General features: G+C 43.2%; 2 protein-coding genes and 1 long non-coding RNA gene across 4 annotated transcripts in view; 2 read left to right on the forward strand and 1 right to left on the reverse strand.

The window, feature by feature from the left end:
* The first annotated feature begins 1,236 nt into the window (after window positions 1-1,236).
* Window positions 1,237-3,554, forward strand: TCEAL4 (transcription elongation factor A like 4). Its single transcript, XM_045880902.3, has 3 exons — window positions 1,237-1,386; window positions 1,971-2,040; window positions 2,371-3,554. The coding sequence occupies exon 3, from the start codon at window positions 2,398-2,400 to the stop codon at window positions 3,376-3,378; it is 981 nt and encodes a 326-aa protein (XP_045736858.1). The 5' UTR covers window positions 1,237-1,386; window positions 1,971-2,040; window positions 2,371-2,397; the 3' UTR covers window positions 3,379-3,554.
* A 5,551-nt stretch (window positions 3,555-9,105) lies between these two features.
* Window positions 9,106-15,468, forward strand: TCEAL3 (transcription elongation factor A like 3). Of its 2 annotated transcripts, XM_064574429.1 has the most exons (3): window positions 9,106-13,271; window positions 14,169-14,218; window positions 14,580-15,468. In XM_064574429.1, the coding sequence occupies exons 1-3, from the start codon at window positions 13,263-13,265 to the stop codon at window positions 15,208-15,210; spliced, it is 690 nt and encodes a 229-aa protein (XP_064430499.1). In that variant the 5' UTR covers window positions 9,106-13,262; the 3' UTR covers window positions 15,211-15,468. The 2 variants fall into 2 exon arrangements, with proteins under 2 accessions (XP_064430499.1, XP_064430500.1); XM_064574430.1 differs by lacking the exon at window positions 14,169-14,218 and having other exon boundaries at window positions 13,150-13,271.
* The window catches only part of LOC135361949 (uncharacterized), a 37,041-nt gene continuing 34,963 nt past the window's right edge, over window positions 15,192-17,269 (reverse strand). The window contains exon 3 of the long non-coding RNA XR_010406223.1: window positions 15,192-15,426. This is a non-coding gene — a long non-coding RNA (uncharacterized LOC135361949). The remainder of the gene's footprint in view (window positions 15,427-17,269) is intronic.

A 17,269-nucleotide genomic window follows, 5' to 3' on the forward strand; every position in this document is an offset into this window, starting at 1 on the left:
TCAAACATTTTTATTTTAAAACAATTTACCAGCTTACTTTTCAGAACACTTTTTTACCATCCCACTCACCAAGAGCAGGGAAGAGTGCATGTGTCCCCAATCCCTTAAGAAATTGGTACACATTTTCAGGTAGTCAAATCTATCAACGTTTTCCTTAATTGTTCATGTCTTTATTATATTTTTAAAGGCCTTCCACACAAAAAACTTAAACAGAGACTACTTATTCAGAACTTGTTATAACAAGGGAGTAGGCCACCATTACTTGTGTTTGGCAGAGACTGAAAGTCTCTGGGGAGTGGAAAAGCTTTAGCTCGGACCAAAGAGAAGACTTTAAGTATTCTCTAACTGGAAGTTGTTGGCGTGGGGAAGCTGGAAGCAGGCTAGCTAAAAGCAGTCCATCTTATATGATTGGTTTGGAGAGGATATTTGGATTTCTCTTGCGGGGTGGGGGGGGGAGGCAAAAATAGGGAGGTTGGCAGTCATTGATCAAGTCCTGAAGATTGCTTCAGAGGCTATGGTTTGGTTTCCTGGCCTGCTTGCTGCAGAGGTTGTGGGTCCCAGTTCTATTGTCATGTATGGTCAGGTCATTGTCCGTTGTATATTTAGTCTCTCCCTTATAAAAAAAATTAATTGTTCCTTTATTCTGCTTCAAATATAATTTTATTTTTAGATTTAAATAATTAGAAAATTTATGTTTGCGCATGTCAGGAAAAAGGAACAATTTTATCTCGAGGGGAACATTTTTCCTAATTTTTTCTGAAGTGTAATATTCTGGGGCACCTGGGTGGCTCAGTCCGTTAAGCCTCAGACTTGATTTTTGCTCAGGTCCTGATCTCAGGGTGGTGCGAAGGAGCCCTTCATGGGCTCGGAGCTCAACCGGGAGTCTGCTGGAGATTCTCTTTCCCTCTGCCCCTCCCTCCCCAAATAAATAAATACATCTTTAAAAAATTAAAATAAAAAATAAAGTGCAATATTCTATGTACCACATTAAAGTTCACAGTCATACGATTTCATTGGCTGGCTCTAGTTCTTTCAATGGAAATTAAGAGCAACACGGTCAAGACTCCTCCCCCGACCGCCCAACCCATTAAAAAAAGCCTCTGTGGTTTTTATTAAAATTATTCCTTTGACCACCTCAAGAAGAGAAAAAGGACAAAAGGGCCCAGAGAGGTGAGAGGGGAAGCGCTCCAGAGAGCGGTGGGGTGACTGGCAGTCGCCGGCCGGTGGGCGGGGCGGCGGGGGGAGGGGGGCGAGCTCGGGTGACGCGGCGCTCACGTGACCGCCGGGGCGCAGATGTGGGCACCACTCCGCGGGCCCGCCCTCTTCCCCTGCGGTCGGATCCGGAGCGGTCTGCGAGCTCCTAATTGTTGCTCCAGGTTCTTTCAGGTAAGTGTGAGGGCCTTCGTCGCCGCCTGCGGAACCCTGGAATGGGGGGTGAGGCACGAACACGGAGAGGAAAAAGGGTGGGGATGGGGTCCGGGTTGAGGGAAGCTGGCCGGAGTGCAGATAGAGATGGCGGTGGGAAAATGGCTAAGGGGGAGCTAGCGACCAATCGGCGGAGGGGGGGGAAGAGTGGACACCCCTAGTGGCCGTGGCCCCTTTTCGCCTCACCTCCTTCTCGCTACCCTCCGTCCATTTTGGAGCCGGAGCTGGTGAGCTAAGGGGCGCCCCGCCGGTGAGACAGTGGAAATAAACCCCCTCTACCACTCCATGCGTAGAGAAAAAAAGTTGACCTCGAGGGTGGGGAGGCGAGTTGCCTCCGGGGGAGAAGGACACAAGAGATCCAAAATTAGTTTGGAAAACATCCTGGTCTGGCGCCCGAGGCGTGAAAAGAAATGGCGGCTGGGGTGCGGGGGGCGGAGGAGGTGGGGGAGGGAAACGTTGGATGAGGAGGGCCGGGATGCAGGAAAGGGGCCGAGTTGCTGTGCATCCACCCAAACGCGCAGCCCCTGTCTCCTGTCTGTCTGCAGGTCTGCGTGTCTGTTCTCAGCACTCTGCAAAGCTAGAAAAGGAGGAGGAATCTGTTCAGAATCCCTGCAGGTCAGTGAAGGAAGGGGGTCTCTGGACAGGGACCCAGAGGGGTGGGGAGTGTGGAGGGTACAGCACCCACAGAATATGGGGCGCCACTGCCCACCTCCTAACGCGTTTATACACATTCTGCCGTGCTGAGCAAACGTAGAGAAAATGGCAGGGCCTGCCAGAGAAATGGTTGGCTCACGTGTGTGAGGGGAGAGGGTGGGCAGAAAGCACACTTAAAGGCGGGCCAGGTCAGGGGAACCCTGACAAGGGGAGAGATGCCTGTACTATCCAGACTTGCATTCCACCCCCAAGCCCTCAGTTTCCCTTGTCTCCTCTTCCTCCCCACCCCAGGACAGGAAAAGGAGGGGAGAGCTCAACATGGAAAAACTCTGCAGTGAAAATGAAGGAATGACTGAGAACGAAGAAAAGATGGAATACAAAGAACAGTCACAGGATGCGGAAAAGCCAGAAGTAGCTTGTACTTTGGAAGACAAGGAAAAGTTAGAAAACGAGAGAATGACAGAAGATGAGGAAATACTAAAGGATAAAGAAAAGCCAGAGAGTATGACAAAGCCAAAAGATGGAAAGCCAGAGAGCGAGGGAAAGCCAGAGAGCGAGGGAAAGCCAGAGATGGAGGGAAACCCAGGGATGGAGGGAAACCCAGAGATGGAGGGAAACCCAGAGATGGAGGGAAACCCAGGGATGGGGGGAAAGCTGGAGAGCGAGGGAAAGCCGGAGAGCGAGGGAAAGCCAGAGAGCGAGGGAAAACCAGAGAGCGAGGGAAAGCCAAAAGAAGAAGGAAAACCAGTAAGTGAGGGAAAGCCAAAAGAAGAGGGAAAACCAGTGAGCGAGGGAAAGCCAAAAGAAGGAAAACCAGTGAGTGAGGGAAAGCCAAAAGAAGGAAAACCAGTGAGTGAGGGAAAGCCAAAAGAAGAAGGAAAACCAGTGAGTGAGGGAAAGCCAAAAGAAGAAAAATCAGAGAATGAGGGAAAGCCAGTGAATGAGGAAAAGTCAAAAGAAGAAAAGCCAGCCATCGAATCAAGGGTTGCAGGAAAGCGCCCAGCTGGGGATGATGTACCTAGGAAGGCCAAAAGAAAAACCAACAAGGGGCTGGCTCAGTGCCTCAAGGAATATAAGGAGGCCATACACGATATGCATTTGAGCAATGAGGAGATGATAAGAGAATTTGATGAGATGGCCAGGGTGGAGGATGAGGTGAAGAAAACCAGACAGAAATTGGGGGGGTTTATGTGGATGCAAAAAAGTTTACAGGACCCCTTCCACCCGAGGGGCCCAAGGGAACTCAGGGGTGGGTGCAGGGCCCCACAGAGGGGCTTTGAAGACATTCCTTTTGTGTAGTGCCCCTGGCAGGTATTTGCCCAGGCCCTGTGCTTTAACCTTATGCTGATACTTGCTTTAGCTATCACCCTGTTATCCAACTGCAGCCTTCGATGTTTCAGTAGCAGATTTTTGTCCATTGCATGGGAAAATGTTTATGGCATATTATAAAATTAAAAAGAAAAAAGTTCACCATATATAGCATCAGTCCATTTTTGTAAAACTACAAAGGTATTTACCTAGTGATTTATGTAGAGAAAACTCTGAAAGCTATGTCCTGGTGATCTGTGGGTGATTTTTTTTTTCTATTCTTTTTTGTTCCTTGTATATTTTCTCCTAAAAAACATAGATTACTTTCATCATGAAAACAGTATATACCAAGCAATCAAAACAACTGTTCAGATTGCTCATAAATGCAGTGGAGACACCGAAAATTCTTGGTCAGGATATAAAATGTTTCGTAAAACTTGTCTTTGAGACTGGAAGCTAGAAGACTCAACCTGGCCGATACTAATCCATTGCTGTAACAAACAGTCTTGTCATCTGTCGAATGGGGTAAACTTGCCTTCCAGGGTTGTGGAGAAGATCAGATGAGGAAATGAGTATGAGCTGTGTTGAGTTGGCTCCTACCCTTTGCCTTGCACTAGCAGAACCAGAATTCTGTTAGATGTTTGGGGGAGGTATAAGAGGTCTCACTTGTGTCTAGGAATAAGTCAGATAAAAGGTGGGTGCCACTCTCCCCTGGGTAATGCCATGTGTCTTGGGCACTGTGCCCGTTCTCAGGGGCTCTGTACCCTCCTGAAGCCCCCCTGCTACTGGTGGGCTGGAGACCATGATGGACTAAAGCAACACTGTCTCAACAGAAAGGTGGAGAATTCTTCTCTACCTACGGCAGAGTTACCCTAATTCAGGTGGGTAGTACCCAGTTGTCACTGGGCCTTGATATAAAGTTTTTAGAAAACACTCCTTTCCAGAATTTTTGTCAGTTTGTGTGTGTTTTTCCATACAACTATCTTCACTGGATTTTGATACTGGAGATTGAGCCAGAAAAATCTGAGTGGCCAGATGCTGTGCTATTCTCACCTGTTAATCTCTTGTCTGCTGACACTTTTTTCTTAGGAGGAATTGTCTCTCAGGAAGTTCCTGTTAAGCCCTGCCTTACCATTTCAACAGATCCATCTACCTATGTGATTCCTTCCCCCCCCCCCGCCCTGCCCCAGCTCTTCATTAGCCTTTTATTTGCTTTTAGTGTTTTTTTTAATAAACTTTTATTTTAGGAGTTAATGACTTTCAGAATTATTGCAAAGCTAGTACAGAGTTTCTGTATACCCCATTCACAGTATTCTTTATTAACATCTTACATTAGTATGGTGCATTTGTCACAACCAATTTTGATACATTATTATTTACCAAAGTACATATTAAATTCCCTCAGTTTTTCCCTAATGTCCTTTTTCTGTTCCAGGATCCTATCCAGGTTACCACCTTACATTTAGTCATCTTGTCTCCATAGGCTCCTCTTGGCTGTGACAGTTTCTCACTTTCCCTGTTTTTGACACTTTTGAGAAGTACTGGTCAGGTATTTTGTATAATGTTCCACAATTCAAGTTTGCTTGATTTTTTTCTTGTGGTTACACAGGCATTAAGTGCTTTTGGGAAGAGGACCAGATAGGTAAGTGCCATACTCACTACATTATATAAAGGGTACGTGTAAACAGGGTGCCTGGCTGGTTCAGTCCATGGAACATGTGATTCTTGATCTTGGGGTCATGAGTTCAAGCCCCACGTTGGGTGTCTAGTTTACTTTTTTTAAAAAGGGTACATACTATCAATATTACCACTGTGGTTAACTTTCATGACCTGGCTGAGGTAGTGTTTGTCAGGATTCACCATGGTAAAGTTACTCTTATTTCTCCCTTTCCATACTGTACTCTTTGGAAGAAAGTCACTATGCACAGCCCATACTTGAGAAGGACTGAGTGGGATGTTAGGTTCCACCTACTTGAGGGTATCAGTATGGACTCTTTAAGTTTTAATTTTAATTCCAATTAGTTACCATACAATGTTATATTAGTTCAGGTATACAACATAGTAATTCAACAATTCCATACATCACCCAGTGCTCATCATGACAAATGTACTCCTTGATCCCCATCACCTATTTAACCCATCCCCACACCACCCTCCCCTCTGGTAACCATCAGATTGTTCTCTATAATTAAGAGTCTGTTTCTTGCTATGTCTGTCTCTCTCATTTTTTTCCCTTTGGTTTCTTAAGTTCCAAATATGAGTGAAAGCATATGGTATTTGTCTTTCTCTAACTGACTTACTTCACTTAGCATTATACTTTGGTGCAAATGGCAAGATTTCATTCTTTTTTTATGGCTGAGTAATATTCCATTGTTCCTCAGAAAGTTAAAATATAACTACCTTACGATCCAGCAATCAATATTTTATACTTTGGATTATAATCTAATACTACTTCACATACTTTCATTGCTCTAATTGTTCCAACTTGGCCATTGCGAGCTCTTTCACTTGGCTTTTGTATTTATTTAACATACCTCCTCCCATCACTGTGTGTGTATGTGTGCAGGCATGCACGTGTATGTGTGTGTTTAATACTTTCTGGCACTACAAGATGGTGTAGTCTTGTATAGTTCCTGTCCAAGTCCTAGAATTTGCCATTTCTCCAAGGGGCCCTGGTACCTTTGGTTAGAGAATGGTATCAAAACCAAGATCTGGGTGCTAAGGGTACTCATTACTATTGGGGTATCATTGCTTCTAGGCCCTCGCAGTTGACAGCAAGGAGATCTACTGATACATAATAACCCGTGTGTATATGTGCATGTTTATATATGTTTTCAGCTTCAATTATTTTTATATATTTATTTATATAGAGACAAATTTTTGCCTTTAGTTTTATAGACTCCACTCCCAAAGTTACCCTATGTCAACACCTTATTCCTCCATCCCTTTCAGTGGGGTTGTTTCATAGATTTGTAACACACTTAGATTCTTTAGGCGCATTCTGCATTTGGGGAGTACTTTTTTTTAAAAAAGATTTATTTATTTATTTGACAGAGACAACGAGAGAGGGAACACAAGCAGGGGGAGTAAGAGAGGGAGAAGCAGGCTTCCTGCAGAGCAGGGAGCCCGATGCGGGGCTCGATCCCAGGAGCCAGGGATCATGACCCAAGCCGAAGGCAGATGCTTAACAGCTGAGCCACCCAGGCGCCCCTGGGGAGTACTATTTTTTATGATATTTTTAAATTTCAAATTCCAGTTCATTGCTGGCATGTAAGAAAGCAATTGACTCTTGTATATTAGCTTTACAGCCTTACAGATCTTGTAGCCAGGAGTTTGTCAGTGCTGTGGCATTTCTACATAGACAATCATGTCATCTGCAAAGAGACAGTATTATTTCCTCCATTCCAATCTGTATATGTTTTATTTCCTTTTTGTGTGTGTTTTATTTCCTTTTTGTGTGTGTGTTATTGCACTAGCTAGGACTTCCAGGATGATGTTTAATAGGAGCAATGAGAAAAGAATACCTTGCCTTGTTCCTGATATTAGGATGAAGCGTCCTCCTCACCGTTAAGTATGTTGTTACAGGTTTCCTGTAGATATTCTTTATTAAATTGAGGTGTTCCCCTCTAATTCTATTTTGAGAACCTTTATCATAAATGGGTGTTGGATTCTGTCATATACTTTTTCTGTATCAAGTGATAAGATCATATGATATATCTTATTTAGTCTGTTTATGTGGTGGATTACACTGATTTATTTTCAAATGTTAAATCAGCTTTGCATGCCTACAATAAATTCCACTTGTTAGGTGCATAATTTTTATACATTGTTGGATTCGATTTTCTGATACTTTGTTGAGGATTTTGTGTTTGTGTTCATGAGAGATACTGGTCTGTAGTTTTCCTTTCTTATAATGCCTTCTATCTGGTTTTGGAATTAGGGTAATGTTGGCCTCAGAGAATAAATCAAACGTTCGCTCTACTTCTGTTTTATGGAAGGCATTGTGGAGAATTGGCATTATTTCTTACCCAAATGTGTGGTAGAATTCCCTAGTGATCTCTAAATGTTTACTGGTGATGCTTAAATGTTTGGTAGAATTTGGTCTTGGTGATTTCTATCTTTGGGAGGTTATGAATTATTGATTCAATTTCTTTAATAGATACAGGGCTATTTAGGTTATTGTTCTCTCCTTGTGTGAGTTTTAGTAGTTTGTATCATTGAAGGAGATTGGTTCATTGTATCTAAGTTATCAAATTTGTAGGCATAGAGTTGTTAATAGAATTCCTTCATTATCTTCTTTTTTTTTTTTTTTAAAGATTTTATTTATTTGGGGCGCCTGGGTGGCTCAGTTGTTAAGTGTCTGCCTTCGGCTTGGGTCATGATCCCAGGGTCCTGGGATGGAGCCCCGAATTGGGCTCCCTGCTCCGCGGGAAGCCTGGTTCTCCCTCTCCCTCTCCCCGTGCTGTGTTCCCTCTCTCACTGTGTCTCTCTCTGTCAAATAAATAAAATCTTTAGAATTTTCTGTTTTCTTGATTATCCTGGCAAGAGATTTATCAATTTTTTTTTATGTTTTCAAAGAATCAGCTTTTGGTTTTGTTGATTTTTTTTTCCTATTTTTTCCTGTTTTAGTTGTATTGATTATTAATATTAATTTCTTTTCTTCTGCTTGCACTAGGCTTAAAATTACCTTTCTTTAGTTTCCTGAAGAGAAAACTTAGGTTATCGAAAACAGAAAGGAGATCCAAATTAACAAAATCAGAAATGAAAGTGAGGTTATCACTAGTGATTCCATGGACATTAAGAAGATAATGAAGGGGGGGCGCCTGGGTGGCTCAGTCATTAAGTGTCTGCCTTCGGCTCAGGTCATGATCCCAGGGTCCTGGGATCGAGCCCCGCATCCGGCACCCTGCTCGGCAGGAGGCCTGCTTCTCCCTCTTCCACTCCTGGGGAAACAGTGAGAGAGGGAACACAAGCAGAAGGAGTGGGAGAGGGAGAAGCAGGCTTAGATTATAGATGTTAGATCTTTTTCATTTTCTCACATACGCATTTAAGCTAGAAATTTCCTTCTAAGCACTACTTTTTCTATATACCCAAAGTTTTGATAGGTTAATTTTATTTTCATTTAGTTCAAAATATTTTTGCATTTCTCTTGAAATTTTCCTTGACTCATGTGTTTAGAATTGTGTTAATTTCCAAATTTTTGTGTTTTTCCATCTTTCTGTCGCTGATTTCTACTTTAATTCCAATGAGAGCATACTTTTATGATTTCTGTTCTTTTAAATTTGCTAAGGTGTATTTAATGGCCTAGAATATGGACTCTTAGTGAATGTTCTATGTGAACTTGAAAAAAAATGTGTTCTGATATTGGATGGAATGTTCTATAAATGCCATTTAGATCAAGTTGATTAATAGTGCTGTTCAGGTCAACTATATCCGTACAGATATTTTGCCTGCTTAATCTGTCAATTACTGACTGGGGGTGTTGAAGTCTGCAACTCTAATAGATTTGTCTGTTTCTCCTTTCTGTTTCATCAGTTTTTGCCTCATTTTTTTTTTTTTAAGATTTTTATTTATTTGACAGAGAGAGACACAGCGACAGAGGGAACACAAGCAGGGGGAGTGGGAGAGGGAGAAGCAGGCTTCCCGCGGAGCAGGAAGCCCGATGCGGGGTCGATCCCAGGACCCTGGGATCATGACCTGAGCGGAAGGCAGACACTTAACGACTGAGCCACCCAGGCGCCCCGCCTCATATATTTTGACACTTTCGTTAGGTACATACGTATTTAGGATTATTATGTGTTTGGTTTTTTCCATAATTGATCCCTTTGTCATTATGTAGTGCCTTTTTTTTTATCTCTGATACTTTAATTGTTCTCAAGTCTGCTTTATCTGAAATTATATAGCTATTCCAGCATTTTTTTTGTAGGCTCTGTGCCCACTGTGGGGCTTGAATTCATGCCCCCAAGATTAAGAGTCAAATACTGTACCCCCTGAGCCAGCCAGGCACCCCTCCAGCATCCTTTTTTGTCCATATTTCTTTTGATTAGTATATATGGTGGTATATAATCTTTCTCCATTGCTTTCCTTGTAAACTTTCAGAGTCTTTATTTGTTTATTTATTTTAAAGACTTTATTTATTTATTTGTCAGAGAGCACAAGCAGGGGGATCGGCAGGCAGAGGGAGAAGCAGGCTCCCTGCTGAGCAAGGAGCCCGTTGCAAGACTTGATCCCAGGACCCCAGGATCCTGACCTGAGGCGAAGGCAGATGCTTAACCCACTGAGCCACCCAAGCACCCAGTCTTTATTTTTAAAATGGGCCTCTTGTCCAAAACATATAGTTGGATTTTATTTGTCCATTCTGACAATTTCTGTCTTTAGTGGGTGTATTTGGAGCATTCATATTTAAAATGATTCTTGATATATATTTGGATTAATATCAACAATGTGTAACTGTTTTCCATTTGTTTCCAAGGCTTCTTTTTCTGCCTTCTCTAGTTCTGAGTATTTTACATGATTCCATTTGTCTTCTCTTAGTGTATCAATTATATTTCTTTTAAAAAAATTTTTACTTATTTCCCTCAATTTTACAATATATATTTTTAACTAGGTTTACTTTCAAAAAACCATCTTCTGCTTCACTTATATGTAGTATAGGTACCCTATTACAGAGTATTCATTATTCATTTCACTTATTCATATGCTATAATCACTAAATATATTGTTAATATTAGTACTTTAAACATTTATCTTTTGTATCACTTAAGAATAAGAAAAAGGAAACAATTTCATTATACTTTCATGTATTCCCTTCTACTGTTCTTTATGAAGATTTGAGTTGCTGACCTATTTTGAGTTGCTGATCAATTTTCTTTTGCCTAGAGAAAAGTTTTTAACATTTCTTTAAGGGAAGGTTTGCTGGTCATCAGTTTTTGTTTGAGAAAAATCTTTATTTCTCCTTCACTTTTGAAGGACAGTTTTGCTGAATATAAAATTTTAATTTGGTGGGTTTTTTTTTTTTTCCTTTCAACACTTTAAATATTTCCACAGTTACAGAGATAGAAGTGTTAATGCTAAAATGGAAAATTTATTTCTCCTTGTAGTTCTGTCAAATTTTGATTTATTTATTTTGAGGTCAATCTAATAAGTGCATATAAATTTTAAAATACCATAAAGTGACACTTGTTATGGTTTGTAATGCTTTTTGCTTTGAAGTCTATTTTGTTATTTAACTACAATGGTTTCCTTTTGGTTACTGTTTTCATGTTATAATTTTCTTCTATACTTTTACTTTCAGTCTTTATGTATTTTTATATTTCAGATGTCTTTTGTAAACAGTATAACATTGTGTTTTTTCCAGTCTGAAAATCTTTCAATTGCTTCATGTAAACCATTTATATTTAATGTACTCACTGATATTAATAGATGTAAGTTAACCATTGTAAGCAAGTTCCTTTTCTATGTCCCATCTAATGTATGTTAGTTTTCTCTTCTTTAGGATTATTTTCTTATTTTTGCCCCTCTATTAGCTTAGAAGTTTTACCTTAATGGCTTTCTGGCAATTAGAGCATACAGTCTTGACTTAATCAAAGGCTAATATTAATTTTGTACTTTTACTTTAGCCTTCTTGACTCATATGTCATTTGTCGATATGAATTAAGATTCTAGTTTTATGTAGTATTGATTTAAGTTTACATACATATTTGTCTTTTTAATTGTTGTTTTTCCCTTTCTTATCTCCAGTATTCCATCTGGGATCATTTTCCTGTCACATGAAAAATGCCCTGTAGCATTCAGTATTTCCTTTGGTTCATGCCTGCTGATGGCAAACTCTCCTTTTTTGTTTATTTGTAAAGGTCTTTATTTCACCTTTAATTTTGAAGGGTATTTTTCCTGGTTCTTAATTTTTTTGGCTGGCAATTATTTTCTTTCAAGTTGCTAAAGATACCATTCTACTGTCTTCATACCTCCATTGTTGCTCTTAAGAAGCCATCAATCAGCCTAACTTTTGTTCCTTTCAAGGTGTACTCTATTTTTCTGGCTACTTTTATGATTTTGTCTTTGATTCTCTGAAAGGTCACTATTATGCATCTATGTGTGAGTTTCTTCTTATCCTGTTTGGGATATCTTGGACTTCTTAGATCTATGGATCAGTGTCTTTCATCAGTTCTGAAAAATCCTCAGTTGTCTCTTCAGAGGTTGCCTCTGAACATTTCCATTTCTCTTTTCCTTCTGGAACTCCAAGTAAACATTTGTTAGGTCTTACCATGCCCTCCCATCTGAATTTTCCATCTTTTTGACTACCTGTACAGCCTTATGGATAGTTTCTTCTGAACATAATTTCTAGTTCTTTACTTCTCGTTTGAGCTGCATCTAATCTGCTGTTAAAGCCATCCACTGGATTTCTAATTTCAGCTGAAGTTTTTTTTTTTTTTGTAGTTTTAGAATTCCCTTTTTTTTTTTTTTTCACTTTTTCTGATTTCTGGCACCCTGTTGAAATTTTCAAGATTGGATTTTATTTATCTGAATACACTAAGCATTGTGTTTTCATAGTCTGTATCTGATGATTCAGATCATTCAAAACTAATGGATCTGTTTGTGTTGGCTGTTGTCTCTACCGCTTCATATTTATGATGTCTTTTTTTATTTGTATTCCTAGTTATCTTTCTGTGTGGACTTTGTACATGAACAATTGTTGGTTGAAATAATTTGGGGCCTAGGATGATGGACACTTACTCCAGAGAAGATTTTATTTGCATTGGTCAGGGCTTATAAGGGTTCTTCCTGTCTGGAACCACCATAATCTTTGTTTAAAGCTTAAAGTTTACTAGTCCAATTAGATGTTGCAAGGCCAAACTAAAAGACTTTGTGAGAGCTAGTTTATTTCCAGTTTATAATTACCCTTAAACTGAAATATTTGAGGTTCCCAGCATTATATGGGTGATGGTTTGTTAGGAAATCCCTTCCCTTATAATGAGCCTTGGGTCTTTGATTAGCTGCCTTGAGTCAGCAGTAGATTCAACACAGTTTGGCACTGGTGTATTACTTAACCTCTATTCCTAACCACAGATGCCCTTGGGACAAATACAGTTAACCATATGAGTACTAAAAGAAAAAATGGGTGAATTCCTCTTTGACCTCACAGAGGAAAATAATTAACTATGAATCAAAATCTAGATGGAATAAAAGAAAAGTTTGATAAATTTGACTACTGTTTAAATGTATGGCAGAAATACACCATATACAAAGTAGAAAAGCAACTAACAAGCTGGAAGTAAATATTTGCAACATATATAACATAAAGGCCTAATATTGTTAATGTATAAAGGATACTGAAAATGAGAGAAGGACCAACAACCCAACGAAAATGTGGAAAGACGTGAACAATTTACAGTGATATTTAAATTGTCAAAAAAATGCAAAATAAAATGCCATGAGATACTACTACTCACCTATCATGTTAGTGAAAATGAAAAAGTATTCCAACACATGTTGGAAAAGGTGTAAAGAACCAAGCACTCTCCTATACTGCTGGTGGGAAAGCAAAGAAACGGATCTAAGGCTCGGGGAGGGAACAGCCTGGAGATGGAGATTTGAGAATCATCTGTGCTTAGAGGGAAATGAACAGAAATCTCTCAGGGAGAGAGAACGTGTGGACTGAGAGAAGAGGCCCAGGAACACAGCTACTCAAGGTGGCAGCGCCGCTTCCCGGTGGGCACTACTACCTGGGCTCTGGAGTCAGGCAGAGCCGCTCTTGGAAGCAGCCTGTGGGACTCAGCTGCTGAGCGCTCCTGGCAAAGTCGGGTACCGTCCCTGTGATCAGCGGTCACACCTGGCAATGACGTACCTCGCAGAGGGATGCTGTGCGAGGACCTGAGATGCGCCAGGTGAAGCACCTGCGGTCGGGAAGCCTCCGGGCTCCTGCTCTCGCCTTGATTCCCCCTTTGCCACCCCGCCCCCCACCGTGTGCGGCTGCTCGGTCCCTTGGGGATGGGGGTGAGGGGGCGGGGTGGGGGACCGAGCTCGGGTGACGCGGCGCTCACGTGACCGGCTGGGCGCCGACGTGGGCAGCAGCCCCCGCGCCCGCCCGCTCGCCCGCCCTGCGGTCCGGTCCCTGCGCCCTCCGCTCCCGTCGCCCGCGCGGAACCAGCTCCCTGAGCTGCCCGGGCGGCGGGCGAGGGGCGAGCGGGCTTCGGCGAGCCCGAGGAGGCGCAGGCCTGCCCCGGGCCCCGCAGGTCAGTGTGAAGGTGGGCGCTGCTGGCGGCCCCGGGCTGGGGTGGAGGTGGATGGCAGTAGGATCCGTGAGCAGCGCGGGGTGGGGAGGGGTCCGGGAGGTCGGTGGGGAGGGGGATGCAGCACGGACGTGGGCAGGTGGGGAGAGAGCACCCCGCCGCCTCCTCGACGCCCCTCCTGTGCGCCCTCCATGCATTTTTGGACCTGAAATGGGGGGGCGCCCCTGCAGTGCGACAGTGAAATGTAGGCATATTCTAGAAATAACCCCCTCTCACACTCTGCACCTAAAAGGAAATACTGACCTCCGCGGAAAGGGGGTGGGGGTGGGCGGCTTGCCTTCAGGGGAGGGGGATACAGACACCCAAACAGTTTGGAAAGCATCCTGGCTTGGAGCCTGAGGCCTGAAAAGTAATGGCGGCTGGGATGTGGGGGAGGTAGGAGAGGGAAATGTTGCCTGAGGAGGGCCCAGGTTCAGGAAAGAAACTTCAGTTGGCTGAGCGCACAGGCCCTGGCCCTGTCTCCTGTGTATAGGTCTGTCTGTCTGTCCCCAGCACTCTGCAAGGCTAGAAAAGGAGGAAGAACCTGTTCAGAATTCCTGCAGGTGAGTGAAACGGGGGAGGGGCACTGGACAGGAACGGTGGGGGGAGGGTGCGGAGGGCACAGTTTGGGCAGAATTTGAAGGTCCCACTGCCCATCTCACCACCATGTATATTGCACCCACCCGGCCACACCGAGGGATGGTGCAAAGGGCCTGCCAGGGAAATGGTTGGCTCTCACGTGTGGGATGAATTGTGGGGTAAAGGGTGGGCAAAAGACACCCTTGGAGGGCTTGGGCAGGTCAAGGGAACCCAGCCAAGGGGAAGGATGCCAGTACCATCAGCACCTGCACTCCACCTCCACGTCCTCAGTCTCCCTTGTCTCTTTTGACTTCTCTTAACCCCCTATCCCACCCTACCCCGCAGGACAAGGAAAAGAAGGGAAAATCTCAACATGGAAAAACTCTACAATGAAAATGAAGGAAAGCTGGAAATCGAGGGAACGCCAGAAGATGAAGTAGAGCCTGAAGATGAAGGAAAATCAGATGAGGAAGAAAAGCTGGACGTGGAGGGGAAGCCAGGGCATGAGGGAAAGCTCCAGAATAAGGGACAGCCAGATGATGAGGGACAACCAGAAGATGAGGGAAAGCAAGAAAAGCAGGGCAAGTCTGAAAATGAGGGAAAACCACACGGTGAGGGCAAGCCAGAATCCCTGGCAAAGCCTGAGAGTGAGCCACGGGCTGCCGAGAAGCGCCCAGCTGAAGATTACGTGCCCAGGAAAGCAAAAAGAAAAACAGACAGGGGGACAGATGATTCCCCCAAGGACTATCAGGAGGACTTACAGGAAAGGCACTTGGGCAGTGAGGAGATGATGAGAGAATGTGGAGATATGTCAAGGGCTCAGGAAGAGCTAAGGAAAAAACAGAAAATGGGTGGTTTTCATTGGATGCAAAGAGATGTACAGGATCCGTTTGCCCCAAGGGGGCAACGGGGTGTCAGGGGGGTGAGGGGTGGAGGTAGGGGCCAAAGAGGCTTACATGATATCCCATATCTTTAATGCCTTTGGCCTTCAATTTTGTTTTCTCTGATGAGAATATTGCTGCCGCTGCTTTCCCTGGCAGGCATTTGCCAGGCTATGTGCTTTAACCTTAAGCTGATATTTTGCTTTAGGTGTCACTCTTGTTACCAGCAGCCTTTTGATCCAACTACAGTGTTCTCCGTCTTTCAGTAGGGAATTTTCACCCTTGTGCATGGAAGAAATGTTCATGGTACACTGTAAAATAACAATAAAGAAAAAACAGTTTTCAGAACCACATATACAGTATCAGACCATTTTTGTAAAAATATAAATGTTTGCATAATGCATTTGTGCATAGAGAAAGCTCTGAAAATGTGTATACTAAAAAGTAGATGATGGTTTCTCCTGTATGGTAGCCAAAAAAAAGGTCTCATTTGTATTCAAACATGAGTCCAATTACCTGATGGTTAGGTACCTCCATGCCATTCCTCTGTGGGCCTTACCCATCCCCATGCCTTCCTCTAGTTGTAACCATGTCAGTGGGCACTGCTGCTCCTTCTTCTGAGTTCTCTACCGTCCTATGGCTCCCACCATGTGTGATTTTTTTTTTTAAGATTTTATTTATTCATTTGAAACAGAGAGATACAGAGAGAGAGAGCGAGAGCATGAGCAGGGGAGAGGCAGATGGCGAGGGAGAAGCAGGCTCCCCGCCGAGTCAGGAGCCAGATGTGGGGCTCCATCCCGGGACCCTGGGATCATGACCTGAGCCGAAGGCAGATGCTTAACCATCTGAGCCACCCAGGTGCCCCTGTGTGATTCTTTCTTTTTGCTTTGCTCACTAACCACTTTTTCCTAAAGGATGGATTATGTTTGTCATAAAAAAAAAAAAAAAACACCCTAGAAATCAAATACATGATAAACAACTGAAGTGTTCAGTGAGTTTATGAGGGCAATGAAGACACTTAAAATTCCTGTTGTCAGAATGTAAAATGGTAAGTAAAACTCACATTATCTCTGGGACTCATAGCTCGAGAAATCAACCTGGTGGTTATAGCAACAGATCCAGTGCTATAAGGGTCAGTCTTGTCATCTATGTAATGGGATTAAAACTTAACCTCACATACTGCTGAGTGGATCAGATGAGATACTGAGTATGTGAGCTATGTTGGGCTGGTACCTTGGCAGTAGTAGGACCCTGGCCTGTCAAACACTCAGGGGAAGGCTGAAGGTAGGTCTCACCTGTGCGCAGGAACAAGACCAAGCAGCTGAGAAGAGGGTGCCACCTTTCTCTGGGTACTGCCATATCTGCTGGGCACTCCTGCTCTGCTCTGCCCTGTATCCTCTGCTAACAGCTATTGATACGGAGTCGTGGTGACAAAGCCCCTCTGATTCCCTATCATCCCCGAAAAGGGCCAAAGCCCCTACTTGACTGCTATAAGAGTGTGGATAAAGCGAGTTGTCCTTACTCAGGTGGTACTGCCCCACAGCTCCTCAGGCTGCCCTGTATTCCATAGTTCTTAGAAGAGTCATTACCATTTTTAGTTCATTTTGTATTTGCTTATGGTTCCTTTTCAGAGGACTCGGATATTTGGGGTCCATTGGGGGCTGTGTCCTGAGACTAATCTATGGACCAGACAATGGATGGTGGTTTGAATACTACACCACAGTACCCCAAGGAAACCATATCTAAATTTACATACCTTTTTTTTTTTAAAGATTTTATTTATTTATTTGAGAGAGAGCGAGAGTGAGAGAAAGCATGAGCAGGGGGAGAGGCAGATGGAGGGGGAGAGGCAGACTCCCCGCTGAGCAGGGAGCCCAATGCGGGACTCGATCTCAGGACCCCGGAATCACAACCTGAGCCAAAGGCAGCTGCTTAACAAACTGAGCCACCCAGGCATCCCAATTTACATACCGTTCTTAGTCTGAGTTTTCTAAAATCTCCTGGCTGGCTTGCTATACAAAATCAAGGGACCTGTCCACACATCATCAGAGAGGGCTACACAATTGAATTTCAAGCTGAAAATATCCCTTTCCATTGCAAACCAATTCCAGCTGAAAAGGGTAATAGTGCTCTTTAAAATACTAAAAACTCTCT

Source organism: Mirounga angustirostris, unplaced genomic scaffold (genome assembly GCF_029215605.1).
Source record: "Mirounga angustirostris isolate CCGP_5_RB_7025 unplaced genomic scaffold, mMirAng1.0.hap1 SCAF_11, whole genome shotgun sequence".
NCBI classification, from domain to species: domain Eukaryota; kingdom Metazoa; phylum Chordata; class Mammalia; order Carnivora; family Phocidae; genus Mirounga; species Mirounga angustirostris.

Bases quoted from the DNA above. Each gene is read 5' to 3' on its own strand.
- TCEAL4 (XM_045880902.3), top strand. From the start codon at position 2,398: ATGGAAAAACTCTGCAGTGAAAATGAAGGAATGACTGAGAACGAAGAA.
- TCEAL3 (XM_064574429.1), top strand. The intron at 14,219-14,579 runs GTGAGTGAAACG...CCTACCCCGCAG, and splicing joins CCTGTTCAGAATTCCTGCAG to GACAAGGAAAAGAAGGGAAA.